Here is a 27520-nt window from a genome sequence, read left to right on the forward strand (position 1 = left end):
CTTTACACACCACTATTGAATCTCATGGCAAAATTGCTTCATTAAAGTACACCTCTCAAACTAAAAGGCAATAGATAGAAGTTAGCACTTTGATAAGGTTGGAGAGGGGAGAGTATTAGAAAGATTGCAAGAGGTTTGCAAGTACCCCAAAATTTAATTTAATTCAACTTTATGAGCAATGTTTGAGTAAATTGAATGGTATAAATTGTAGTGGTGTGTAAAGACTGTAATAACTAGTAGTAGACCAAGAGTGTTCAATACTAAGTGTTTTGTATTTGGTTGAAAGCATGTGTATGGTAATTTATTCTAGTTATATAGTCTTTACACACCACTACTATATTGAACACTCTTGGTCTACTACTAGTGTTCAATATAGGATATTGTAGAGTATGTGTGCAAGCAATTACTATTGGTAGCTTTGAAACATTATCTAAAATAGGCATGTACATGAGAGAAAAGCCCACATTATTGAGTTTGATTCTACTATGAGAAGGGTATTATGTCAAGCAAACTTAAAATCCAAAGTTTAAATTTTGGACCTTGATGCAAGTTAAACAAAAGAATCCAAAATTCACACCTAATCAATTAAAAAGTTTGCAAAATCATGAATATTTCACAAATAATGATTGGGCACATGTGTTGACAAAATGAAAGTAAATCAATTTTGTTCTAATGATAGCTAATGCTAGATTTGTGATGGGGACTCTTAGTGCCAAAGGAATTAAAGATATAGTGAAATTTGGAGGTAAAGGAATGATGATATAGGTAATATGAACACGGAACAATAGTTCTTGAGAATAAAAAAACCTTCCATAAAACAATAGGATGGTTGTCAAAAGAAAAGTTTGCAATACAATTTCATATATGGGAGGAATTCATTGGTTTCAGATCCACAATATTGTAAAGGAATTGGCTTATCAGGTTAACACAAATCATAAGTATTTTGATGACAAAAAAACTACAATTTGTTAAATAGCCAGCAGTAACAAATAAACATTCAAATAGAAGTAAACAGGATTATATTACTTATTAGGTGCACAACCAAACCTTAGAAACTTGCTGCCATAGAAGTGATAAGAAAATTCACAATTGTCCACAATACTGTTGCATTATTTTCCCTCGAATAGACTGTTAGATTATGGTTCTGTTTTGAACTAGTCGACATATGAAACCACAATTTCTTTACTAGTGTACTAGTCATCTGTTGAATGAAGTGTTCCAATGTCTAATGAGCTCTGGTTTATTTCCAACTAGAAAAACCACTTTGAAACACTTGACCACAAAATAGTTCATGACATCTAGGGGTTCAATTCCCGCTGGCTCATAGCCACTCGCAATACGCATTTACGAGCATAGTGAAAAGCTTAGATATGCATCTAAATGGAATATTGTGAAGATATACGACAGGTTCCATGTTTTTAGATTTTGAGATGGCACAAAAATAATTGGACATTGATGCAAGTTCTCAGTCTACATATCTCATGCTATAATAATTCACGTTGAAAGTCAAAAAGACCAGGAATCTGACATACAAGATAACTGGATTAATAATCTGTTGCACACTGCACTTGCGTAAATTTCTATAAAAGGCTGAAGAACATGCCAGATACTTTGACAGGCACTATAATCAGTTAAGAAGCTCAAGATTAAATATTTCACTGATATGCTTCGTTAGCAAGTTTATTTGCGGTGATGTCGCCGTGATTTCACTTCTGCTCTAGGTCGTTTTTCCTCTTCCCAATCCCTGTCAATAGACCTCGCACTGTCATGTCAAGGAAAAGAATTCCAAAGATTTCTTGTGAGTGGCATCAAAATGTGGCGTAATCTGGACACCAAAAAATCCCATATGATTAATTTAAAAATATCATCTGAATCAATACTTCTTTATGAAACATCAACATCATTTCAGTTAACACACGCGAAAATCATCGTAAGGATACTGCTCGTGCTCTCGTCTTGATGCTTTGGAGCCATCTTTCCCGTGAACACGCCCACTGCTTGGACCCTTGTCATAGGAGGTATCATCCATGTGGGGAGCTCCACGAGTTGGTAGCAGACCACCCTTTCTTTCCCGATCACGACCCTCGTATTGAGAGGCAGGGCCGGTCATAAGAGGACCTGCAGGAGCAAAGCTCAACATTTCATTCGCTGCCGATGGGTCACGCCATTTACGCCGTCGCTTTCCTGAACCTGAACCCAGGTCTTCGTCCTTCATCTGATCTACCTTCTCTTTCGCTCGCTCTCTGTCTTGATCCACCTACAAAACAACTACCTGATGTAAGCACTTATTACACAAATCACATCATTCACGCAAAACTATTCAATCAGAAACTTCGCAGTATCATTTACTCCTGCGCTGAATAAAAATTTGACTCAAGTACGCCGATGTATGATATATGCAACACAATTGAACTAATTATTCCTCAATGAAATTTCGAACGCCCATAGACCTTGAGAGCCTGCATTTCCCTATCGTCCATGCGTTTTCGATTCCGGGCGTCATCATCCCGCCTCTTTCTGGGCTCCTCCAGACCTCCGCTATCATCTGGACGCCTCTTGTCCAGCTTTTCATGTGGACGTGGTGATAGCCCTATTTGAACACCTCGACCTGGTCGACCCTGCGGTGCCTCCTCAACTGGAATCCTGTTTAGACCATCAGTGTTTGGAGGGTATGGTGGAGGAGGGGGCAGCCTCTGAGGCAGATTCTGCATGGGATACCGGTCATCTGGATGAGGTTGCTCTCCGGGTAGGTCACTATGTCTTTGTCTTATTCGTTCATCCTTTACCCTGTCATCTCTTATCCTCTCGCTGCCTCGTTCAAATACGCGATCAGTGACCCTGTCTAAATTTCTATCCAAAGATCTCTCTCTTCCAAAAATTTCGATCGACCTGTCCCTGTGACGGTCACTGGTGTAGTTATCACCCCGGTCCCTGTCTAACCTGTCCGGTACCCGCTCTGTAGGCCGAGAGTCACGCTCACCACGATCAACTGCTCTCTCTGCCCCTCTTAAATTGCTCCTGTCACGTGGTCTCTCCAGCGTACGATCTTGTGGTCCCTTCTCAAAAATATCGTGTGCGCGACTAGAATCCCGTTCCGCCATTCGCTGATCAACAAAGCGCTCTCTTTCGGAAGGACGCACAAGTTCTCCAGCTTCTGCCTTATTATCACTACTACCATGCGGTCCTTTTCGCCGTTTTTGTCCACGCTCAGTATCATCCTGTGATGCAAACCTCTTCTCTCTGATCCTTACCAGTTCTTCTCCCGAACCTAACCTCGTGGCACTAGTGTCTTCTCTTTGAACTGGAGATTTTGATGCTGGCCCCTTCGTGGACGTATCATTTGCTTCAGGTTTCTTCTGTTCCCTATCTCCCGGTTTAATGTCAGGTTCGGCGACTTTGCTACTATCACTTTTTAGATCTGAAGTGCGACGAGATCCGCCATCCTGGTTACCTCTTTCCCCTCCCCTGCTGAACACGGTAGCTTGAGCCTTCACTGAACCACTTGCGGTACCACCGGCACTGCCGTTACTTGCATTCACTGCTGCTGATGAGGTGCGAGAACGTGAACTTCCTCCAGGCTCAGAGCGGACCTCCCGCTCAGGCTTTCCTGGAGAGGTAGCTGCTGTTGCTCGGTTCGATGCAGTTTCATCCCTGTAAAGAAAGTTCAGTATCAACAACAGGTGAACACGAGTAAATAGAGTCCAAAATTAGCAAACCTTGCAATGAATCTGCAGGATAGAACATAATACTACAGAATATGTTAATGATTTAGAAGGACTCACTTCATGGAAGTATGCGAGGCACTCATAGATGGTCTCCGAGCACTGGATCTACCAACCTGAAAAAAGGAAAAATAGTTAATACGAGAGAATGCAAACATGTGCTTTTCGAGCATATGGAGCTCATTAATTAATGCCACTCAGCTGATTACCGAGAGAGAGGCTTTACAAAATAAATCATTGACTTAATAACCCTCCTCATTTTATATACCCTCATACTACAGGTACACAACATAATTCTTACCTCGGGATCAGCAGCATTTGATGTCTTCGAAAGATTGAAGGTCGCTTCCTCCCCTTTAGCAACAGTCGCCGCCTGATTTGCTTGTACTCCACGAGATTGAGCATCTGCTGCACTTCTAGTAGAACTTTGCGCAAAACTGCGGCTGGAATTAGCAGGGGGTATCCCATCATAAGAAACTGTTGACTTTCCTGTATTACTCGAAGCAGAGGGCACAAAGGGTGGAGCCTTGGCTGAGAGTAAACTGCCTTTGCTGGAACTATCGGCCTTGGTTGTAGCGGGTAACGTTCCTGGCGAATCTGTTTTATTTACAGATTTAACAGTTTCCGGTTTAGAGTTACCTGTTTCTTTAGATGAAATTGCTACAACCTCGGCGGATACTGCAGAGGAAGCAGTAGGGGACGATGCTCGTTGGGTACCAGCTTTTGCGGTGAGTGGTTTTAGCTCGACGAAACCCATTGTAAATTCTTCTTCAGGAACCCATGCATTCTATCAACAACCAATGCAAGTGAACAACTGGGTACTGTGCTGATCAAATGACAACGTAAGGCGGTAGTGACAACAAAACAGAAAATAGAGAATATTTGTCAGGAGATATACCTTGCGTGAAGCGAGAGCAGCTGCAACACCAGTGGCCAAAACCTTAAGATCTTCCCGCTCGTCTCCTTTGATCTTTAGGACCTACACAATCAAGGCAATTTATTTCCTCATTATTGTGATCCTAGTAAAATGAATAATTGACAACTGAGACAACTACAAGTGAAACATTGAACTAAAATGCAATCTTGATCAAGATCGAACACGGTGGAACAGAACTCAAGCCTTTAAAGTCAAATGAAACAAACCCTTCTTTCGAGGTTGGCTCCACTCTTCTTCATCACGGGGAACACGCTAGCAATCTTTGTTAAAACGGTGAGTCCATTTCGTATCTCCATGTACTCCTCAGATTCTAAGCATTGAATAAGCAAGCGCGTCAACCGTGAGTTCCACTTCCAATGAACCTGCCAATAGAGTCAACCTCCAATGTAAAGAACAGAAGTCTATACTGCTCAGAATAATCCGCAAACCTAATAGCCAACACCGTAAGCCGGAAAAACTGGGAAAATCCATGAGAAGTTTGATTAAATTTTACATAGCTTGTCTAACGTATCATAAAAAGACACTCAGTTTGGTTGCACTTTCATGGGAAAAAGAACATACCCGAACGTACTGCTCAAAAGTCACGCGTGCGCTATTTGGATCCCGGTAAAAAGTAGCAAACCCTGGCATGTTGCCGCATTCCTTCTCATAGACTTGTTCGGAGCTCTGCTTACACATGGACACATGAAATTCGAGAACGCAATTTAAACCTAGCTTGCTCTTTTAAATTGGTAAATTCTGTGCGATCACTACAGTTATGATAAACAAGAGAAATTAGTAAATGCCCTGCTTGGTCTTAATACAATCTCAATAACACAACTCATAATTAAAAAATAACAAATCTAACCTTCCAATGGTAAGCCATCTTTAGGGTTTCACATAGAAATCGACCAAGCCTGCCCGCCTCGTACTCAGTGCAGCAACAGATCATTGGTAACAATGTTTTACAGATAAGGGCATCAATGTGATTAATTGTGTTGAAAAACGGAGTTCCAAGACTATGGATAGTCTGCACGAATCTGGCACAAATCAAGACAAAAGGTCTCATAATATTGTTGGATAGAAAACAGCTGATGACGGTGGACAAAGCTCAGCTAAAATACTCAAGTCGAACTCTAGATGCAGTATACTGTCACATTTTAACCAAGGCATCACTTCTTCTTAAATGTTTCTTCTGGTATTTAAATAAAAGTTGTGGAATAAAGACTAGCAGGTATCATTTCCAGAACTATAAGAACGAAGAATAGCACCACGAATAGTGGGATGACAAAGCCAAGAGAGTCGCTTGTCACACCTTGCACAGTATACGGCGTCCATCATACTCATCACGCATCTTGGGAAAATACAACGTTGTAAGAATTCCATGTTGATCTTCAACGATTCAGAACAAGAAGCTAACCATCCGTCTTTCTCTCTTACCAACCGCTGATGCACAGCTGCAGCATTTGCTTCCTGCTTCTGGTACTCAGATGAAAGTCTGTCAAGAACTTCCTGAATTTTTTCTTTGTCCTTTTTCCTCTTCGCAATAGCTGCATGCGAATTATCTGAGTTCTCTTCGAGCGCCTTAAGTGCAATTCGCTGCTTTAATATTTCTGCTTCATACCTTTTTCGCGGTACATAAATATCCAAATGGGTCAAACCCCAGAAGGTAGTGTAGAGCTCCGGAGAAAGGCTCATCCATGCTTTGTTTGGAAGCATGGTTTTTATCACTTCAAGCAGATCGGACCACCTGAAATGGAAAAAGCTGTCACTCATTATGCAATTATAAAGCTAGAAAACAGAATCATGCATACAAGCAAAAGAAAGAATACCAAACATGCTACTTAACATCATGCAATTGCCATTCAATAAAGAACCAAGGCTACACCGGCAACAGTAATTATTGAGGATTTATATGTAGTGTGGATTACATATTAGTATAGTCCGAACTAGTACCTGGTCAGGTAAGTTTGCAAGGAAAATGAAATGTTATTGGTTTAAACTTAGTGTGGTCCACAATAATAACGGTAACGGGGCTGAGAATCTGAGTTCGAGACTAGCGTGGACCACACTAGAAACTGTTGACGGTGTAGCACATGAGCGTTGCATATCTTAAAAATAAAAGTCCACAGATCACTATCTCATGGGAAGTATATAGAAAAAGATGGTAATACGAATTGCCTGGACGACATCATTTTCATTAAGAGTATTTCAGGTATGAAAGTGCAGGAAGCTTACTTGACACTCTTTTGGTTCAAACCAAGGTCCAATGTCAACTCAGATGTCACAGTGACCGAATCATCCTTCCCTTGACCTTCAGTTGAAGGCTTTGTGACATCAGCAGGCCAACCCAAGGCAAAAGATTTGTGTGGTTTAAACAACCTCATGATTGGCCTGTAAATATGAAAAGCAACCTACACATATCACCAGGTTTAAGGAGATCATACATAGGAATCAATGTATTTTCTTTGCAACTCTAACCTCGAGCACAGATGATACAAATTCAGAAACTACACAATAAAGGGGGCACACGAGATGCAAGTACCTCAGCCTCCAAATGATATTTTTGTACAAGATCTTCGAGGGACGGAATGAGTTGTGCATAAGCATAAAGAGGAGTAACAGCGCTCAATAAGAATTCCACATACTGGAGTAGAGTGCCATGGCATCTATCAAACTGTTCACTGACCACTTTGATGTAGGATGCTTCCGCAGTGACCACCACACTGCAACGAAAGAGAAAAATGAGCTGCAAGGACCAATATCGTGACCAATATACGGTACATAATAGTGAAATTTCAAAAAGAAATTATGCTGAATAGCTGAAGCATCATTGGATGTTAAGTCGTAGTTAAAGCAGAAATACAGAGAGGACAGAAGATTAAGAAGGATACTTCAAGCTAGAATGCTTGAGACACCTACAATGATCTTTGCTGAGCAATCAAAATAAGCAAAGGTACGGCTAGCTTGGGTTCATCCTTTGAAAGCAACGTGTCTCGCAGTCTGTTTGTGGACTTCATCAATGCCTGCAAAATTTCAATTTAATGACCGGATTAGTTATCAAATGCGGTCACCTAATTCAGAGATACCTCTATTTCGAAATCCGATAGTAAAGTGATTAGATCATCAGAAGCATTCTACTGTCTCTCTTGAGACAATCCGACAAAAATAGGATATACCTTATTGTTTTTAGTAACACCAAACGCTGATGCTTGATATCGTAATGCCTCTCCACCAGCCAGGGCTTCCAGCTGGTCATCAGTCACATTCTCGGTGTACTCTACACTAGCCATCTGCTGCATCAACTCCTGTAAAATGTCCAAAGCTGCCTGCTTGAGTATGCTCACAGTGTACTAACAACCATGTCAATAATATTGACCAACGTCACTATAACTATACTTATTTCATTCGTACCATAAGTGGTAAATCAGTGACAATGTGCTTACGTGACCTGGCAAAGTCTGGCTTTAGCAGAGGTTTAAAGAACTACTTGCAAGTAAGCACAAAATAGACAACAAATGGCTCTGTTAAATATTAAGCCGTCATTTCACGGATAAAAATGTACGATATTTCTGATTTTCTAAATAAAACCAACATAGTGGGATTCACCTCGAGAATAAGTCAAACAGAACTGTTAACGAATACGAAGCATTAAAGAATTTCATTCTTTGTTGGAAACTTTCCAACCATCTAAACACAAACATCAGTGTTGAACTACCTGAAGCAGAATTAGCTCAATGCCTTCCCCACGTTTGAGTTGATTTACAAGATACTGAACAAGCCCACGCAACTCCATGGACGGGTATTTCTTACATCTACAAGCCAACACCACAAATTATGAGACTTGAACAAGCTAACATTAAAAAGAATTAAATAGACTCAGTCACTGTATGATATAAACTCTCAGAGACTAGTAAGAAAAGATATCGTCAAAAGAACGGATCCCAGAGCCAAACTAACTGCTCATAATGCACATAACTAGGCCGTGCAATAAGGCATGAATAGCAATCAAATTTTCCAAATTCATTTAAAAGATTAATAAAAGAAAAATACGTACAAATGCCCCCAGAAAGAAGCAAGCGACTGCAACCAATCTGATACATTAATTCCATCATCTTTTAGCTTTTCACGCCCACATTGTGCTAGCCGCTCGATGACTACATACTCCAACACATCATACTCCAGCTGCAAGAATATAAGAGCAAGGAATTTAATTATCAATGTTCACCACCTGCTCTGTAATTAATCAACTAGCAGAAGAATATAAACTTCAAGCACGAAGATTAACTTTCATTTTCTCTACTGCACAATACTTATTCATATAACTATGTAGCTAGTTATACAATATTTACAGATCTAGCGGGTTTTTAAAGAACATGAAATTTAATCATGACTAGTTACACAACCAAACATCTGACAATGAATTTAGAAGAAAAAAAATCTTTCAACTCCAAAAAATACTCGAAATCTAAACACGGTTTTAGAAACTGTTATCAACTGAAGGTAACTAATGGATATTAAAAATCATAGACAGTAATAAAATAAATTCTTTAAAACATGTATGAGTACTTACTTGTGTTAAATATTTAAAAGCGTCCACAACCGGCGCAATCATGTCTTTGTAGGCCTCAATCTGAATCACATAGTAAATTTAAACAATTTTTAATATACAATTTAAATGAGAACTGAATTCCTCGCTAATATATTATATGATGATTTGTTTATTAACTAAAACTACGGTCAACTATTTTTTTAAAGCACCTTAAATAAATAAATAAATAAATAAACAAAAAGAACGCATCAATTACCAACAAGAACATTGTAGTAAACGAACTACTGACAGTTGCGACGAACTTAGCAGCGAAAAGGAACTAGCATCTCCGGTGCATACAACACACCGGCAAGGATAGGTTGCAAAGAACAATTTAGAGCAGATACAACTTAATTCTTGGGAGCTTTAAATTAACACGGATCGACACCCTTCTTACTAAAATAAAACGGTTTTGAGATTACTTAGTAATAAACCATCTCCACTAATTTGACGTCAGAAAAACTCATTTCATCACGTTCCTTCTAAAACTCACAACCAAAAAAACTTTATGGCTCTATGTTCCGTCCTTATAATTTAGTCGGAGCACTGGAAAAAGAATTACAAGTCGACTTAAATACCTGGTGAACTATAGTGCGAAGGACAGTCATGGGATTTGCATGAGCAATTTTGGCCACCATTCGACCTAGCTGCTTCAGGTTTTCTTTCGCAAGTCGCTTCAATATACGCCTTGTATCCAACTGTTTTTAAAAATCACATGATTACTTATCACAACCATTAACATCCTAAACCACTCCTAAACTGGATAAATTCATAATACGACTGCATTCACCAACAGATATTTAAAAAATAAACCTAAGGCACAGAAGCTCCTAGCCATCAACAAATATTAATCCAGTAGGCAACGACTGACAATGCAGCTGCATGAAAGACTGCCCTGATTCACCTTTCTAGTTGGCACAGAACTCAAGAATATTCAGAACTTTACCATTATTACGCCTTTCCCTGAACAATCAAGTCTGCAGTTTGAATCTGGGAGACAAAAGGCAGAAGGGGGTAACCACATAATCGATTATTGGATCGTGGAGGGAAATGAGAGAGATAATATTAAATGCTGCAAGCTTACCTTAGCAGTTTGGCGAGCAGCCAAAACCATTGGAATACGCTCATCATCTTTATCCCATTCTCCATAAAGTCGATACCTCGCCTGCAAAATACATGAGAAAAATCAAATTAACGGCAAAAGGTAAACTGATAATCAGTGCCTTGTACAGATTAGACCATCATCAATACATTAAAATCATTCGATACAACCGTGCTCTTCAAAAAGTTACCTCGTACGGAAGAAGGCTCATAACGTCCCAGATGGCAAGCCCAACTGCTGGATTTGCAGGAAGTAGCTGCAGCGATGGTAGAAGAGAAGCTCCTAAGACCTCCTCAACGTGCATCCTAGCCTCCTTCAGCAATTCCCGTGGATGCCGTTTCTCTGTTTGTCCATTACTTTGACCAATTGCCATCGAAGTTGAATAAGCCACATCTGACAACGCCGCCTGGTAGTAACCTTGCAATACTCTACATACCTGCAGATATACATCTCTCAGACAAACAGAGGCCACTACACTCCGGGAGATGCTATAAGCGGATAGATCAATTCTATGAAGTACTGACGGTTTTGCAATCAACAAAATCTATACTCATCCAACAAATGTACGCTACACAACAACCAAAGAGAACATAACAATGTACAACAAGAAAAGACCTTGTATACCTTTTGCAAAAGAAGAGCATTGCGATGAAGGTAAGGGCCAATGCACAGAAGCATTCGAAAAACTTCCTTGGGAAGCTCTGGAGCATTCTCTGGTCGTACTTCTACATTCCCGTTGCCCAATTTCGACAGATAACGAGGTCTAACATATGAATAGTAAGGACCAATTGCATTCTCAATAGCTCTGTTCACATTGAAAAATACAGCAATTAGAACAACAAGCTCTGCATAATGCTAGCAAACACATATTAAAGCACTAGGATAAATATATTCATAAACCGGAATAAAACTCTAGTTGAAGATAAGAATTCTCAAACAACTCAATGTCAAACGATTGCTGTTCAAATGGAAAAAACAGAGTTTACAACACATAATTAGATGCAAAAGACACCACAAATATTCATTTTCAGTAAGAGATTACTACCCAGCTTCCCAAACAGTCGTGAAAGCAAATCAAGCAGATTAAACAGCTAACATAAACGTGACTAAACAGGTCCAAATCAGACCTGATAAGGCCGGTGGAAATTTGTTCATGAGCTACTGGATGCAAAGGTGCAAGGCGTTCAAATAGTACTTGTGCATGGGGCCTGCAGCGAAAACCTCCTGTCAGAAAATAATTCTAATATTATACAAACGTAAGTAAAACTTGTGCGGTTCACATTTGAAGGAATAATGATGTGGTTAAGCTTGCCCTGCCATACAATTGATTTAAAGACACAATAGGAGTTAATTAAAAGAATGAGCATGACAATCATGCTACTATAAGGTTTTATGTATGTGAAATTTTTAGAAAGCGGAAACAACCAAAACACACAACTTGTAATCTAAAAAAAGAATCGTAATCGTACCTACCCGGAAATGGAGTGAATGCAAGCATAAGTTAAAAACTTCCTACGATGCAAGTTAACAGGATAACTCACCAATCATTTACATGTAGAAATCCAGTAAGGAGACCAAGCTTTTGATTGCTGGAGAGTTCATCAGATCTCTCTAATAAAGAATTGCTCTCCATGTCCAACGCTGAATATAAATCTATTGTAACATCACCAGGTTTCTCCTCTTCCATCAGGTCCTTTCCAATCGCAGCTAAGTTGATTTTACCTATCCGATTGGCCTGCAGAGATAACAATAGTAAAAACATAGCATACTAAAATCTACAGAACCAAAAAAAAGTGCTCAGAACATAGGGCATAGGAGACAAAATCAAATGGCGGAATTTATAAATAAATAAATAAATAAGAGTAAATTTCAATCAGAATTAAATATCAAGATTGAATAAAGCAATGCGTCTCCGCTCCTCTAGCAATACAAACATTCAGAACTTCCCACTCCAACAGCTTCCAACGGGTAATTATGTATTCACAGTGCTCAACTGCAATCGAAGAAAAATAACTTACCTAACTTATTTCTTTATAAGGTAATTTCTTTGAACTACAAAATCTACCCCAAATATTGTAAATCTCTAAGAGTGAGAAATTGCAGTGTACAGAGTGAGAAATACCTCCTCCATTCGTTTCTTTGTGATCTCCTCGTATTGCTGCAAAGCCTCCTCATCCTTGGGTGTCATATGTGCTAATCTGCACATTGCACCAAATTATGATAACCTTACATGAAGAATAATGGATCTGAGGTAACCGAGACTCAGTGTTGATAGGATTATTTTACTAAAAACATGCGAAGTAACTTGAGCACTAGATTTATCCGTGTCATTGCTCTTGAAGCTGTACAGCAGTATAACACCCCCCCTAATTCGTTGATATAGAATTCAACTTCGTGCCTGTGGTCTTTAATAAAAATACACACCAAATTTCATCTGGTGTACATTTTACTTGGTAGATTCCATTGAACCTTAGATTTCAGAATTGAGCAACTGTAACCACAAATTAGCGGATGGTTGCTGAAAAAACACCCTAAGAGAGCGTATGATTAAAAAGATCGGTGACGGCGCATACATGCTATCTAGTTCAATGCAATTTGCTTTAACAAGAGCTGCTGCTAATCTGTACAAGCCATCTGGTGCAGGATCTTCAACATCCGGTCGCTGGTAAAATTGGAACTTAAACCCAAGAATATGCGTTGTGTGCGTCTGTCACAAATCCAACATCAGGCGTGGAATCAAGGATATGCACACAGATAGACATCCGTAAACCAGCAGAAGAGATGCTCAGGCGAAAGCATTTTACAATCAGAATAGTCAAAAATATTCACTGATATTCCATGCATCTGCGCTCTCATTTATAATAAATGATTAAAACGATCCAAAGGATTGCAAAAACATATTTCGCAAATGTAAATATTTATCGAGAAAGAGAATGATGTAAATAATACCTTAGGAAAAAGAGGGATTAGCTCCAAAAATGAACTGTTATCCGGTTGCAGCTCATAGCATTCCAAAACCTATGATAAAAATAAAAATAGTCAAGTTCCAGTTGCACAGTACTGTAACAAAGATTTTGTATGTAATGAAGTTTGTTATAAAATAACCGACAAAATCAAAAGGACATTGCTCATGGCAATATTGGTGAAAAAGAAATCATAGAACTTCTTAGCCTCGTAAAAGACTGCAAGAAGATTCTCATTACAAAAAAGTGCTGATGACATGAAAATTTATAAAAACCGTTCCCACACGGTGTGATGTCCAGTAATCAAATTTGAATAAAAATTGGAGGCATCCTTTGAAACCCCAGTGTTTGCAAATGAAGGAAAGGTATGCTTACAATATCAAAGACACGATTTGGGTCCAGATCAAAATGACCGATCAACGACTGCATCAACAATGCAACTGGATTTAGTCATAGTCAGACCTTGCAAGATACCAATTATTCTACTGGCATTAATCAAATAGGTTAATATAGCAGCTTATATCAGTATTAAGAGTTGCAAGGTTAATAGCAAAGTTTAGATCCTACAATTTAAAAAATATCTGCCATACTGAGCAGTCCATGTCTGCTAACCTGCAATACGATGTACAACAATTAAGTAATGGACTAAAGCAGGAAGGAAAAAAACCTTGATTGCACTGATGACTGCTGGTGCCTTTTCATGCGCTAGTCCATCCGGACCTCGTTGACTAAGCAATGTCAACTACAAAATCGAAACATAGAATTTACCATCGCACTTCCAGATTTTGGCTCATAAATTCAAGAATGCCGCTCTTTCGCTGAGATATAAAACTAACATAAAATCTATCCGAATCGATGAATAAAAACAGCAACAAAATCAAGTTAACATCAAGTGAAGATTCATCACATTGTTAGCATTCCGTATCATAAAGTCTGTATCTTGCGATCGCTTTACCTATGATAACATGCAACTCGTTTGAAGTACTACTGGCTTATTTTCAGACTACAAAGGGAATCTTTAACACTCCTGTAAGTGAATAATAGAAAGCACAGCAAGGTCACTGAAATATATACCAGTTTCGCATATCCTTCACTTTCCTCTCGCAAAAGGTTGAATTTTGTTTGTTGGTATAGAAGTCTTGTGTTAACCCTGACCTGTTAAAGAACATCAAAACAAAGAAAAACGAAACCAAACCAAAATTAATTAGTTGAACAATGGGGGGGGGGGCACATTAAAAAAGCAAGTTTCACTTTTATCTTTAGGGTTAGTATGTTTCCTCATTGACATGAATGGTAAAATGTAATAACTTAGTCGTGTAAGTGAATTATTACACCCAACAATTGGAATTAGGCACTTTGTGCGAACATAAACCAGAACTGAAAAGATAGACAAAAATAAAATCGCAGGAGGGGAAGCGCACCTCTTTGGATTTCAAATCCGGCGCTTTAATTTTAATCATCTCGGCTTCCCATAAAAACTCCGCCTAACGAAATGCCAGTCGAATGAATCTCAGTCGAGAGTATGTAAAGCAAGTAAAACAAAACAACACGTTGAAAAACGCGATACCTTAATTCTCCCTGATACATCTCTATAACATAATCAGAGAGGAAGAATTAACTTTGACAAAAGAGAAAACCCACCTCACATCGTTCTTGCAGCAACCTGACAGGTATCAAACCTGAATCCACCAACCACTTTGCCTGAACATGTAAAGAATCCCCAGTTTTTTAGTAACATCAAGCAAATCAGTAGTTAATTATCTAGAGAGTTTAAAAGATAAAGACCGTTGACTTGTTCCAAACTCGTAGTGCTAGGTCATGATGTATTATCTATACTACGTTACCAGACTTAGATTATCACTTACAAGTTCTACGAGTCGACTTCGAAGTTCACCAGGAACTGTAAGCTGCCAAGCCACATCACACAACGCAACATAGAATTTCAACTTGCGAAATGAAATGAAAGATTGAACTTCCACAGCTGCTGAGGATTAGAACTAAGAGTGTAGGTTGTAGAAGATGAAAAGATGAAGAACTGTTAAACAAGGAATAACCAAGAGATAAGTTAAACGACTACACGGATCATCACCTAATTTAACCACATTTTGAGGTACGATTCAAAGTGACAAAGAAAGATGAGGACTCTCGACACATACTCATCACATGATCTCACTCCATAGCTTTATAACCACAAATAAGGCGAAATCATTCGTCCTGAATCTGTGCTGCAGCATTAGTTCTAACACAGTGACTGACTTAAATTCAAAAATCATACTTAATCAGCATGTCGAAATAGAGGTGACTCAAGCGAAGAGAGTAAATAGAACGAACTTCTTGGCCTAAATGAGCGATGGTATCTGCTAAAAGAGATGCGGTTCCATCCTTGCTTGCGGGCTCCGCAAGGTTCACTGCATCCAGTGCGACTCGGCATTTTGTGAGTGGTAGCTCCCCAAGAACCTGCAAAAGGACATAAATATAAGACATTATACATCTTCCACCCAATAACTCTACAGTAAACTATCACCAATTTTCTTCTCAAGTCCTACGAATTTATTACTGTTTGAGTATTACTAGGACTAGAATGCTCATCACTTGCAAAAGGTAATAGCCCGGGCCATAGTTAAAATTTTAAATAATTAGGTTAAATGGATAAGTTGTGTTAGATAGGGCTTAAACTAATCGTCAAACATCCCTTCGATTGTATTTCAGCACCGCCATTCATTTCAAAATTACAAGGCAGCTAGATTGAACTGAAAAGATTTTTCTTTTTTTCTTTTCCAAACATTGGTTGCTACCAATAAGAAGTCAAAGCGTATGGTTTGAACTACAAAACTGCAAATCTACCCGATTCGAATATAACACTCCTGGTCACTCCAGCAGAGCACTTGATAACACACAGGGAGGGGGAATGGGGGGGGCGCTCAGAATGGACCTCAGGAAAAAAATTCTAAATGCACAATCAACAATAGAAGCTCATTGATATCAAATTCTCAACAGCACAAATTGTAAGCTGCAATTCAAACAGATTTTTTTTTATTCGAAAACTCCAATGTGCAATTGAACAAACGGAGTTATCCTGGAAAGTTTCAAGACAAAAGCAGTAACAGTTCCAACGAGAAAGGTAGCTCACCAGGGTTTGGCAGAGCTCAAACACAAATCGAGCAGCAGAAACCGCACCCTTCAACTTGCGAGCTGTATTCGTAGTTTTCCATTCCTTCAAACACTCCTCCGTCACGTAGGAGCATTGTATACCGAAGAGCGCCATACTCTCAAATGGGAAACAATTCTGAACACTACCAATTCCTTCTCTCCCCTTAATTGACACCAACCTGGTTCAACCCTCTCGCGACAAAATTCAGCCCAATGATACTCACTCTTTAACCCGTTTCAATCCAATCGACTACAATCATAGCACTCATCCAAACAGTGCTCACAAAAAAATCTTCCTCGTCTTCGGAATTAAAACCCTCAATCTCCTGGAAATAGCTCTCATACCCTGAAGAAATGGAATTTAAGCACTATCATGGGCATGTCTGGTGAACAACCAAACCCTAAATCACCATAATGTTCAGAACCCGATGTTCTGAAGCACATATATGAAAGGGATTTCAGGGATACCGCATGATCAACTACAAGGTTTGGGCCTTGCAAAGCTACGCTGGGATTCCATAGCGACAGGGAGATAATGGTGATGATGCGGTAGGTAGAGGGAGAGAGCGTGAGAGTGATCCTCTTCCTATTCCTCTTCTCCTTCCTCCTCCTTCCTCCTCCTCCTTCCTCCTTCCTCCTCCTCCCCCCTCCTCGCACTCCTTCCTTCCAGCCCAAGTGAGAGAGAGAGAGAGAGAGAGAGAGAGTGCTGGCACCAAGACGACTGACTGACGGAGTGACTGACGGAGCGACGGACTCACTGGACTGATTCAAAAACCCTAGTTAGTTAGTACGTAAGTTAGTAAGTAAGTTAGTAATTAAGTAAGTTCGTAATTAAGTAAGTTAGAAAGTAAGTAAGTGCGTAAGTAGTGCCTGATTCTGATGCTGCTGCTGCTTTCGTCGTCGTCGTCGTTGTGGTCACTCTGTTTCCTATCCCCGACTTGCCCCCCTTCCTCCTGCTTTCCTTGCTCTTGGCACGGAGCCTTTTTCTCTAAAGAGAAATGGATGGACTGATGGGCGGATGGATGGATGTAACGATTTATAGATGGATGGGTATCATATCAATCCGCCTTTTGATGGATGGATCTTTCGCTGGATTAATTTTGATACTAGAAAACCAACTTTGATGACCACGTAATTAATTGTGATGTAAGTAGATGATTTAAAATTTTATAAACATGATACAAATAACATTTTTTATGGATTTTTATTATAAATCATATAATTTCTTCTAAAACCATAACTTTTTAACTTAATAATCTTGTCTTGATTAATACATTTCTTAACTTTAAAATCATAAAACAACAAGAAAACAACAGTTTTGGAATTATATTATACATCAAAAAAAATTAGAGATAAGAAATAATAATTATATTAATAAATTAAGAAAATAACTGAATATGGAATAATAATACATTAAATGTATTTTATTTTTTACAGTACTAAGTGAGCAATTTTATTTATTTATTTATTTATTTTTGTTGCCTTAATAAACAAACTTCATTTTGAGACGGCAAGGACATGTGGGTGTCTCCAATTGATAGTTTTGTCAAGTGGTGTCCGGAATCTCAACTGCAATCTAAAAGTGTGTGGATTCCATAGCTATTGCGCAACATAATATGTAACTGAATTGTTACATTGTTTAGCATTAAAATGTGTGTGTATATATACATTTTATTAATTTATAAACAAAATTAAAATAAAACCGGATCATAATCTTTAAAAAGTTTGTTGTGGTATACTTTTTTATTTCATGTAAATTATGCTATCTTTAATGTAGGTTATTTAATTTACTATTTAAAGTCTCTTAAGGTGTCTTATGTTTAATTTTATTATCACGAATTTAGTGGATTTTTGAATGAACAACTCAATTTTTAATAATAATCAAACACTACATTAGTTAATATAATTCATTTATTAGTTAAATTTTGCAACCTAATTTTGCAACCTAATTTTGTAAAAAATATTATTTTAATAAATTCACAATAATGAAATATAAAAAAATAAAAAATAAAATAAAATTAGATACAAGACATTAGAAACTATAATTCTTAAAAACATACTTTGGTGACATTATTTACTATATCATCTTGATAAGAAAACCTAACCAAGAAACTATTATTATTTGGAAAATAAATAGAATACCTATCTTATCATCTACCTAACAAGATACATTTTTATTAACTAATTTATTAAATAATAGAAAAAAGATACATGCATATATTAAAACTTTCTTTTTAGAAGTCTTTGAAATTTTTTGGTTTTTCTTTGAATTTCCTACTTTAAATTTATAGATGATTTAAGCAGTAAAAGAAACTAAAATCTTTACAAATTATACTATATCAAGTAAACAAATAATTAAAAAATAATATTATTAGTAGAAAATACATGATTTTTTTATTTTTTTACCAAATTCAATGATTATTATTTTTTTATCACTTTTCTACTATTATTTTTGAAAAAGTACATTTGTATCTTTTTTCATTTTTTTATAACACAATTAATCTTTATTTCAACCACCACAAATAAGAGTTATTAAAATTAAGTATAATATTCCACTTTTGGATTATATTTTGAAACATATATTTTTTATTGATGTAATTTTACTTGAAAGAAAATATTGTGTTATTTATCTTAATTAATGATTTATGTTATTTTTATTTTTATCTTCAAAATTTTTAGAATTATGGTAAAGGATGGACGTCCTCTATTCAAGGCAATTTTTAGTACTTAAGACTCTAAATGTTTTTCTGTAAGCATTGCCATTCCACTAATTCTTAAATATATAAAGATTATTAGCAAAAAAATCTAAATATGAACAATTCTATTGACACGTTCTATAATAACACATGAAATTTTTAAAATGATATATTATACTACAATTTAAATTTCTATGTCATTTGATATACCTTGAATTAATATTATAGTTGTATATATAGTTGTAAAGATGCCAATAAAATTTATAACTTTCTATGATACTATTAATAGTTTTTTCTTTTTAAAAATCCAAAAAAAATCAATAAATCACATTACTTTATTCTTCTATCATCACCACTTCTTTTAGAAATTTGTAACTTCTCATTAATATATTAAATTTAGATTTTAAAATAGAAATTTTATTTGTTTGTTTGTTTGTTTTTCCTATTTTTATGGTAGCACTTATTTTCTTATTACAATGGCAATTCTTCAAGTGGAAGTATACTTTCTAAATATATGATTCAATAATTTTTGTAATAGAAATTGAAATACATTAGACATAAGATTCGTGTAGAGAATACAAAATTACAAAATACAACAGATACAAGATATAATATTCGTTTAGAGACCTCGTGTGCTCAAACATCCTGGTTGGGTGCTTGCCGCCAAGTATCGCCGGCGGCCGCGGAAGACCGCCGCAAATATAGAGGTCACGTGACATGGCGGCGACACCGCGGCAGCGCTTGTTTGTGCCCAGTAAGCGTTGTTGTGAAGCTGTGCGGAAAGCTCCAAACCCTGTGGCTATGGCTTTGCTTTGCTGCGATGTGCTGTGCGGTAATACTTCTTCACTGCTGAGGCGTGAGCTCATGTTTCCTCTGCATTTTGTTTTTTTCGAAATTTAGGAAAGCTTTCTTTCGCGAATGGCCAGCGATTTTTTCTGAACTCGCAACCACTTGTGCATAGCCACGCCATTGCTCGTTAGTTGTTTGCGATTGTGGATTCCTAGTTCCATCGTTTTGGTATTCGAATCACGGAGCGGGGAGAAGAATGGGGCAGCCGAGAGATCGTAGACCAGATGCGCTGGGAGATTTCTGTGTCTTACCCGACGAGACACTGTGTTCGATAATTGCATCTTTGCCTCCTCGAACCGTCGGTGTTCTGGCTTGCGTTAGTAGGTACGAGGTTCTGTGGCGAAGGAATTGTCTTTGCAGCTCATGGATATTTGTTTAATGGCAGATTATTGGTGAAGTTTCCGTCCTGATTTTACGAAGTTCATGAAGATTTGATGTTCAAGATTGTATTGAGTTTCCAAGGTCAATGGTTTTAATTGATTCCGTGTTGCCAATGCAGCGTGTTCTACATCTTCTGCGATGAGGAGCCCTTATGGATGGATTTATGCCTTGATCTATATCACGGGGGATATTTGGACTTCGAAGGCTCATGGCGCCAGTCAGCTTTGATCAAGTGGGTATTTCTGCTCGTGTCTAATACATGTTGTTGAATGGGTGAATTTTAGAGATTGAAAACTAGTCCTGGAAACTTGATTTCTGCAATTTTCTGTTCTGAATTCAAACCCCATGCGAGGAACTTAGAATCCTTTCAATGTTCCGGCTAGTTGTCAATTGCGTATCGGAAAAGGGCATGGATACCTTGGCTCTCCGTGTTTTTAGCAAGTTATACACAGTCGGGGGGATTTTATTTTTGGTGATACTGAGATTGTTTTCTTGCACAGGCTGGGTTACGTTGAAAAGGGGACACGATTAGTGAAGCCACCTATGCGCTTTGATGGTGAGTGTGCTCATTTTGGTCTCTTGTGATCAATCGGATCGTGCCCTTAGTTGGACAACTTGTTTGTTTTTGATATGGCTCATTCCTCTATAGAATGACATCTCTGGACGTAAATTTAACAGGTTTCAGTTCGATGTTTCTGTACAAACGATGGTATCGGTGCAACATGGCATTAGAGAGCTTTGCTTGTGACACTGGTGTTATTGATCGGAAGAAGAATCTTTCTTTGGAAGAATTTCGTTCTAAATACGATGGCAAGAAGCCGGTGAGATTAATATGTTTATTTATTTATTTATTTGTTAATATAACAAACATTTATACTAGGTACATCTAAATGAAAATTACTTGTTGCGAGTGTCGTTTCTTGGTATGATATGGTAACGCTCACTTTTGCAGGTCTTGATTACTGATTTAACGAAAGATTGGCCAGCTCAGAAGACGTGGAATTGGCCTCAGTTAGTAGATAAATATGGGGATGTTGGTTTTAAAGTGTCTCAAGCTCATGGCAGCAGAATCAAGATGAAACTGAAGGATTATGCCACATACATGGCTTGCCAACACGATGAAGAGCCTCTTTACATCTTTGATGCCGAGGTTTATGTCTACCTCCACACCTGTCCTGTTTTTGAGTCTTTCATGTCAATCGGGTTGAGATCTCAGTTTTATTTCTACTTCCCTGCAGGGTACTGACTGAAAACCAAGCATTGTTCTAGATAAGAGGTATGTGTGGTGCAAGTTTGCTACTGTTATGAATTGCTTTTTTAGAATAGCTCATAGAAAATTCACCTTGTGGTTGATGCTCTAGTTTGGAGAGTCCGCGCCTGACATGCTGGAGGAGTACAGTATACCACCGGTCTTTTCAGAGGATCTGCTTGCGGTTCTGGACAAGTCTGTTCGTCCTCCTTTCCGATGGTTGGTTGCTGGACCTGCAAGGTCTGGAGCATCATGGCATGTAGATCCTGCACTTACAAGCGCTTGGAACACTCTTCTCTCGGGACGCAAAAGGTGTGCAGCGCTCATGATCCTTGCTTTATGTATGTTTGTGAGACAGTTCATAATGGACTCCTTTCCTGCAGCTCTAGCGGATTAGTACAAAGCCGTATATAGTTTTGGGATACACTGCCACTTATTTCATTCAGGATGACCATATTCTATGTAAAATGAAAGATTTTGTTTTCGACGATCTAAGGGTATAATATTTCAGTGTCATTTTGCAGATGGGCTTTGTATCCACCGGGGAGAGTACCACCAGCTGTGGTTGTTCACGTTGACTTGGATGATGGTTCCGTAAATTTCGATGGGCCGACATCTCTTCAGGTAATAGGCCACACGCGACAGTATTTGCTACATTATAGCATGATAATGGACTGGGTTGTGTGTCTTCACAATTCAATATAAAATTGTTGCTAGACTCTAGCATGTTACTGGAAGCATAGCCAGAGTGGTTGAAATTTAGCCTCGTTAAATTTTACTGCTTTTGTGTAGATCGCACATTTTTCCCTTAACGTCTATGATTCATCTGCAGTGGTGGTTGGAGGTGTATCCAACACTGAGGGATGAAGACAAACCTTTGGAGTGTACCCAACTGCCAGGGGAAACTATTTCAGTACCGAGTGGGTGGTGGCATTGTGTGCTGAATATTGATGATTCCGTGGCTGTAACTCAGAATTACGTAAATTCCTCAAACTTGGAACTCGTTTGTTTGGATATGGCACCTGGATTTTACCATCGAGGTATTGCTCGAGCAGGTCATCTCGCGATACAGGGCAGACAGGATAAACCAGCCGAGCGGATTAAAAGTAACGAGGAATTTTGTGCCAATTCTGTTGCTTTTGTGGAAGGGTAAGCCACGCTCATTCACCATATTCAGGATCTAAGTTTTTTGTTCACTTAACTACAGTGTTTTGTAGTTTAAAACGGGTGTTTATGGTTGACATCTTCCTCTCACGGGTTGTAGTTTTAGTTTTAGTTCTACTTTTAAAACTTAGTCCGGAAAGCAGGATTGGCATACTGCAAGTTGTTGTTTAAAGTGAACAAAGTGGGTGGTCAGTTGTCAGAGTGCTCTATGTTTTCTTTCATGTTTCGTCCTCTTTACGAAAAACGTTTAGGCAGAAGTTTTATCATTTTTCAAGGTTTCATGGAGTTCTGGGTGCTTGTAGGAGTTGATGGAACAAGTTTTGATATTTGTCAGGAATTTGTGCAATGCAAATGCAAGTGAATTATTAGGTGAAAAATTGGGTCGTGACCTTAACGACCCAGACGGCTACGTTTCATATTTTGATGTGGATTATCTAGCAACACATACAGAAAAAGAGTCGAACCATTATATTTCCAGTACGAGCAAGGACGGCTATTTGGATAGAAGTGAATTGCGGCATTGGCTTCGTCAGCTATGGAAACTTAGGCCCGATCTCCATGTGCGCCTGTGGAAGGTCAGTTTATATGTTTTGTAAAGTCCCATCTGATTAAGCACTTGCTGGGTATGTTGATATATTCCTTTCAAGGAGTTTTGTGACTAGATGTCGACTTCTAATAATTCTGCTTGCATGTGATCTTTTTTGTGCACAGCTTTAGATATGTAAAACTTATCTTCCTCTAGCAAATCGATACTCTCTATGGATTTTCAATGACTTTCAATGAGATTTGTCTTCTATGGTAAAAACTACCGTACCGGATAGATGACCTTCGATAGCAGTGTGCATGCCTCGCAGTAGATGCGGAATCGTGGCTACATCGAGTCATTGCCATCTGCAAAACGCATAATTTCTCAATACCTGTTGACGAAGAGCAGCTTCCAATTGGAAATGGCAGTAATCCGGTGAAGTTTCTTACCTTCTAAAGTGCTCGTTGATTTTACAAAGTAAACTTCTGAAAAAAAGTCCGCTTTCGACTATCCACATATGATTATTTATCACAGCACATGAGAAACTGCACGCTTAGCTAAGTTGATTAGCTCTTTGTTCAGGTTGGTTGCCACATCCACCTCAACGCGACCCGTGATTACTATCTATCTTTCCTTGTTTATCATTCATTTCCTAAATGAGAGGACCGAGTTCCACTGTCAGCTTTCTTCAGGCCACAGATTGTACCCAGGCCCTTGTGTGCACACTGAAAGATTTTTTTTGGATTTCTCTATGTTTTGAAAACTGATACTCATTTTCAATACTTGGTTATGTTTCAGGTTTATTTTGTTGGCGATTTTGTAATAAAGTTGTGTGTTGAAGAAGGTGGCCCTTGGGTAGCTACTGACGGCCTGCGGACTGAGGTACCGTGACTGCCTTTTTAGCAAGTAGCCTTAGATGATAAATGTGGAAGATTTCAAATAACTTTGCTTATGTAAGGATGCAGGCTGCATCTGAGATCTTTATTTCATTTTATTTTATTCTTTTCTATCCCTCCCTCTTATCACGCATCTTCTGTTCCAGCTACAATTACAGAAATCAAATTCCAGTTGTATCTCGTAAGAATTTGAACTCTTGAATCGGCATCACATGGCAAGAAAGTGAATCCTATAGAATTGCTGGGTTTTGAACGTTGAGTCGACTAAAATTTAAGTAAATGATCTTAAAACTTACTGTGTGTGCGTTCTTGATTCAGCTTCAATTTTACTCCCTCTTGAACGAGACTGGTTCACCATTAAAGGATACAATTCCCTCTTTAGTTGCAAGCGGTATCGTGTTGCCAGATGGCAAGGACTATAAAGTGGAACCATGGAATGGGTATGAGGATTGTTCAAGAGTCGTTGAGGCACACAGTGTTGGAATGAAAAGAAGTCGAAACATCTCAAAACTTGATAAGAGCAGATACAGGACCAATTGTTCAGAGGCTGAGCTTGCAAAAGTTTCAATCGATGACAATGCTAAAGACGCTGAATACAATGAGAACCAAATCACCGGGCTGAATGATGAAACAGTTTTTTGGCCTTACATTGTTCACAAACGCCGCGATGGCACCAATATGGACCGTGTGTGCGTACCTTCCTTTTCAGCATCTCTTCTGAACATTTTACTTAATATTTTAGCTGATATGAAACATGTTTTTCGCAGTTTTCCTTTCTTGTATGTTTGCCATGAAGATGACGTATGCATTTTGGATGCAGAGTTTCGTCATGATATCTGATAATTGCTTCCAGGAATTGAGTAGATATCTCAATCAGGGGAAAATGATATTTGTTTGTTTCTGTGGTGATGCACGTGCATGTTTGTTGATGCGTCAATTGAAGCTTTGGAAGCGATTTAATGACTTGCTTTCATCTTTGTGGGGTGTTGTTAACTGTTCAACTAACTTTATTTTCATTTTTGTGCAGTATGGATATGATGACAGAAGGAGATTACGCAGCAGCAGCTGTCTTCCTAGGAGAACAAGTTCGGCTTCTGCATTCCTTGCCTTTGCCTTCGACATTGTCAAGGACAACATGGGCTCAGAAAATTTCAAGATTAAATGGGCAAGGGTCTACAAATAGTATAGAGACGTCAGTCACTTTGGGACATGGAATTATGGTTAATGGCTCTGTAGTAAAGCACTGTTTTGATTCGAGCGTATCGACTGATAAAGCAAACACAGTTGTCGGCAGTGAAATGTTTTTGCAAACTGGGATCAGTACTGGTGACATGGATAAAAAGAAGGAGTTGCATGCTGATATTCCAATGGAATGGCACTATTTTGTCGGATTGATGCGACAACAACGTGCGAAAATCTTGGAGCGTTTTGAGATTTGGTAAGACAGGGACGCTTAACTTATAACATGTAATGCTTTTGTAAACGAGATGCTTTAGTCTTAAATTAGTTGGAGAAAAAAAGCTTTTAGCACCTAAAGTTTTTCACTTAATGTGCTGTGTCCTGTTTAGGGAATCACTACCCCCTAAGCTTCTTGAACAGTTGGAGACATATCTTCCTGAAGACCCAGCTGTTCTGGTTGGCTTACAGAAGGTACATTTATCAGTACTTAAGTGTAAATCGCTCCTTTATCCATGTGTCAAGCTTTACGATTGACTGACCAGTCTGAGATTTTACATCGCAGGTCCAGTGTGGATCGCCTCGACGTGTGCGGCCTCCTGTATGGCTACATATGGATATCATGGCAGACAACATTCAGATGATTCCATATTCTGAGGACAAACAAATTCCTGGGTTATTTGACCTCAGTCAGCTCGCCTGTGTAAACAAGGTCTGTCATCTTCGCCAACTACAGCAACTACCACAGGAAGTTAATAAGATAAAATATTCAAAGTTGGATAATGGGGATAGTCCTGTAAACGAGTTGACCTACTTTAAAAGTTTATTTTGGAAGCAGATGTGTGGATTCCTCAGCAATGTAATTCAGTTGCTTACCTTTTACACAGGAAATACGCAACTGTCGGGCAATGCAACCTCGATACATCTTGGACTTTGGGGATGTGACGCTTGGTAAGTGTGCTACATAAGAATCATCAGGTGGAGGCTGCTAAAGGCTACCTTTGTAAGTTATAGAATTAAGATTTTTTGTCTACATGAGTGCAAAAAACTAACTTACAAAAAGTCTTATAGATTGTGAAACGAACACGCTATGTTTCAAATTCAAGTTACTTTCAAACTGAAACTAGTGTAAAGGCTAAAATTGCTTCCATGCTGTTTCATATGTGCAGGGGATCCTTTGTATGAGTTCTTGGCTATGCATGTGAGCGTTTTCAAGATGGAGCCGCTTTTCATGAAAATTGCATTGATGGCCTATGGACTTCCCTTGACTATACCCAATTCGACGTGGAATGATTCACGCAAAGATTACACTCGGCCATCGTATAGAGCAATGTATGCACCACCCTATCTATTATAATTGAATTCAAGCCTCGGTTGCATCCCAACAGTCCCCTTTTGCACAATAGACTAATCGAGTGCCATTACGATGATTTTGACTGTGGAACTTGGGAATGTGGTCCATGTAGGTGCTACTGTCTGCTACATGAACATGATGCCATGGGTGAAATTCTTAAGGAGCGGGAAGATTGTAGAAATGTCGACTCTCTTGAAGAGATGGAGGAGATGCTTTGGGGTGTTCTAAACGAGTGGAACCCTGAAGCACCCTGGAAGTTTGATGACGTGTCCGAGTAAATGTTTAGAAGCCACTTTCTGAGCGTTTGGGTCAAGTAATTCATTTTTTAGTATTAAAATTGTGATTTTCGTTTTGATGCAACACAACATTGGATTGGTATTGGCTTGATTGACTATTTTACATTATTGTTGAATGTTAAGAATGCTTCATTTAAATTGATTTTATAGTTCCTCAAGCCAGTGTTGGCCTATTGTGATGTGTGAACTCATCTAATTAGAAGGAAGATGAAGCGAGATGCAATGTTGTGTACGAGTTGATATCGATTGTGTCTCATATTTCGTCGTTATCGCAGATAGATTGTTCACCATAATTTCCGAAGTACCCCTCAGATCATTAAGGCCGCGGAGTGGAGACAAATAAGCCACTAAAGAATTATGAAAATATGGAACGTAAATGTGATAAAATTAATATATTTCCAAAAGCAAGACGTCACCTTGCAAGTATTCTGATTTTGCTCTAGGTTGATGGTGTCTTGATAGTTTACACTCATCTATCCATGATTGCTT

General features: G+C 38.5%; 2 protein-coding genes across 5 annotated transcripts; one reads left to right on the plus strand and one right to left on the minus strand.

Annotated features, from left to right (window-relative positions):
* Positions 1-1431: 1431 nt before the first annotated feature.
* Positions 1432-17128, minus strand: LOC112288566 (THO complex subunit 2). 2 transcript variants are annotated; one of them, XM_024532853.3, is made up of 34 exons: positions 16425-17128; positions 15626-15751; positions 15160-15201; positions 14936-14995; positions 14716-14778; positions 14369-14449; positions 13962-14036; positions 13670-13717; positions 13281-13349; positions 12905-13038; positions 12454-12529; positions 11873-12066; positions 11459-11539; positions 10956-11136; positions 10522-10767; positions 10314-10394; positions 9808-9927; positions 9212-9271; positions 8696-8823; positions 8357-8453; positions 7818-7946; positions 7561-7664; positions 7184-7364; positions 6877-7052; positions 5954-6388; positions 5507-5678; positions 5221-5325; positions 4866-5021; positions 4621-4701; positions 4024-4509; positions 3783-3838; positions 2451-3651; positions 1941-2257; positions 1432-1756 (listed from the first exon to the last, which is right to left on the minus strand). In XM_024532853.3, the coding sequence occupies exons 1-34, from the start codon at positions 16557-16559 to the stop codon at positions 1681-1683; spliced, it is 5772 nt and encodes a 1923-aa protein (XP_024388621.1). In that variant the 5' UTR covers positions 16560-17128; the 3' UTR covers positions 1432-1680. The 2 variants fall into 2 exon arrangements, with proteins under 2 accessions (XP_024388621.1, XP_024388620.1); XM_024532852.3 differs by having other exon boundaries at positions 1432-1762; positions 16425-17064.
* Positions 17129-19908: 2780 nt separating this feature from the next.
* On the plus strand, positions 19909-27189 carry LOC112288663 (lysine-specific demethylase JMJ21). Of its 3 annotated transcripts, none has more exons than XM_024533110.3 (18): positions 19909-20313; positions 20489-20602; positions 20871-20926; positions 21049-21191; positions 21323-21520; positions 21732-21931; positions 22144-22243; positions 22452-22768; positions 23142-23358; positions 23622-23744; positions 24108-24191; positions 24524-24894; positions 25233-25643; positions 25774-25855; positions 25947-26093; positions 26269-26332; positions 26551-26713; positions 26848-27189. In XM_024533110.3, exons 1-18 carry the CDS (start codon positions 20186-20188, stop codon positions 27011-27013), a joined length of 3084 nt encoding a protein of 1027 aa, XP_024388878.1. In that variant the 5' UTR covers positions 19909-20185; the 3' UTR covers positions 27014-27189. The 3 variants fall into 3 exon arrangements, with proteins under 3 accessions (XP_024388878.1, XP_024388877.1, XP_024388879.1); XM_024533109.2 differs by having other exon boundaries at positions 19938-20313; positions 23118-23358; XM_024533111.2 differs by lacking the exon at positions 26848-27189 and having other exon boundaries at positions 19938-20313; positions 23118-23358; positions 26269-26384; positions 26551-26692.
* Positions 27190-27520: the final 331 nt, after the last annotated feature.

The sequence above is a fragment of the Physcomitrium patens genome, chromosome 11 (genome assembly GCF_059467195.1).
Source record: "Physcomitrium patens ecotype Gransden chromosome 11, ASM5946719v1, whole genome shotgun sequence".
Taxonomy (NCBI): domain Eukaryota; kingdom Viridiplantae; phylum Streptophyta; class Bryopsida; order Funariales; family Funariaceae; genus Physcomitrium; species Physcomitrium patens.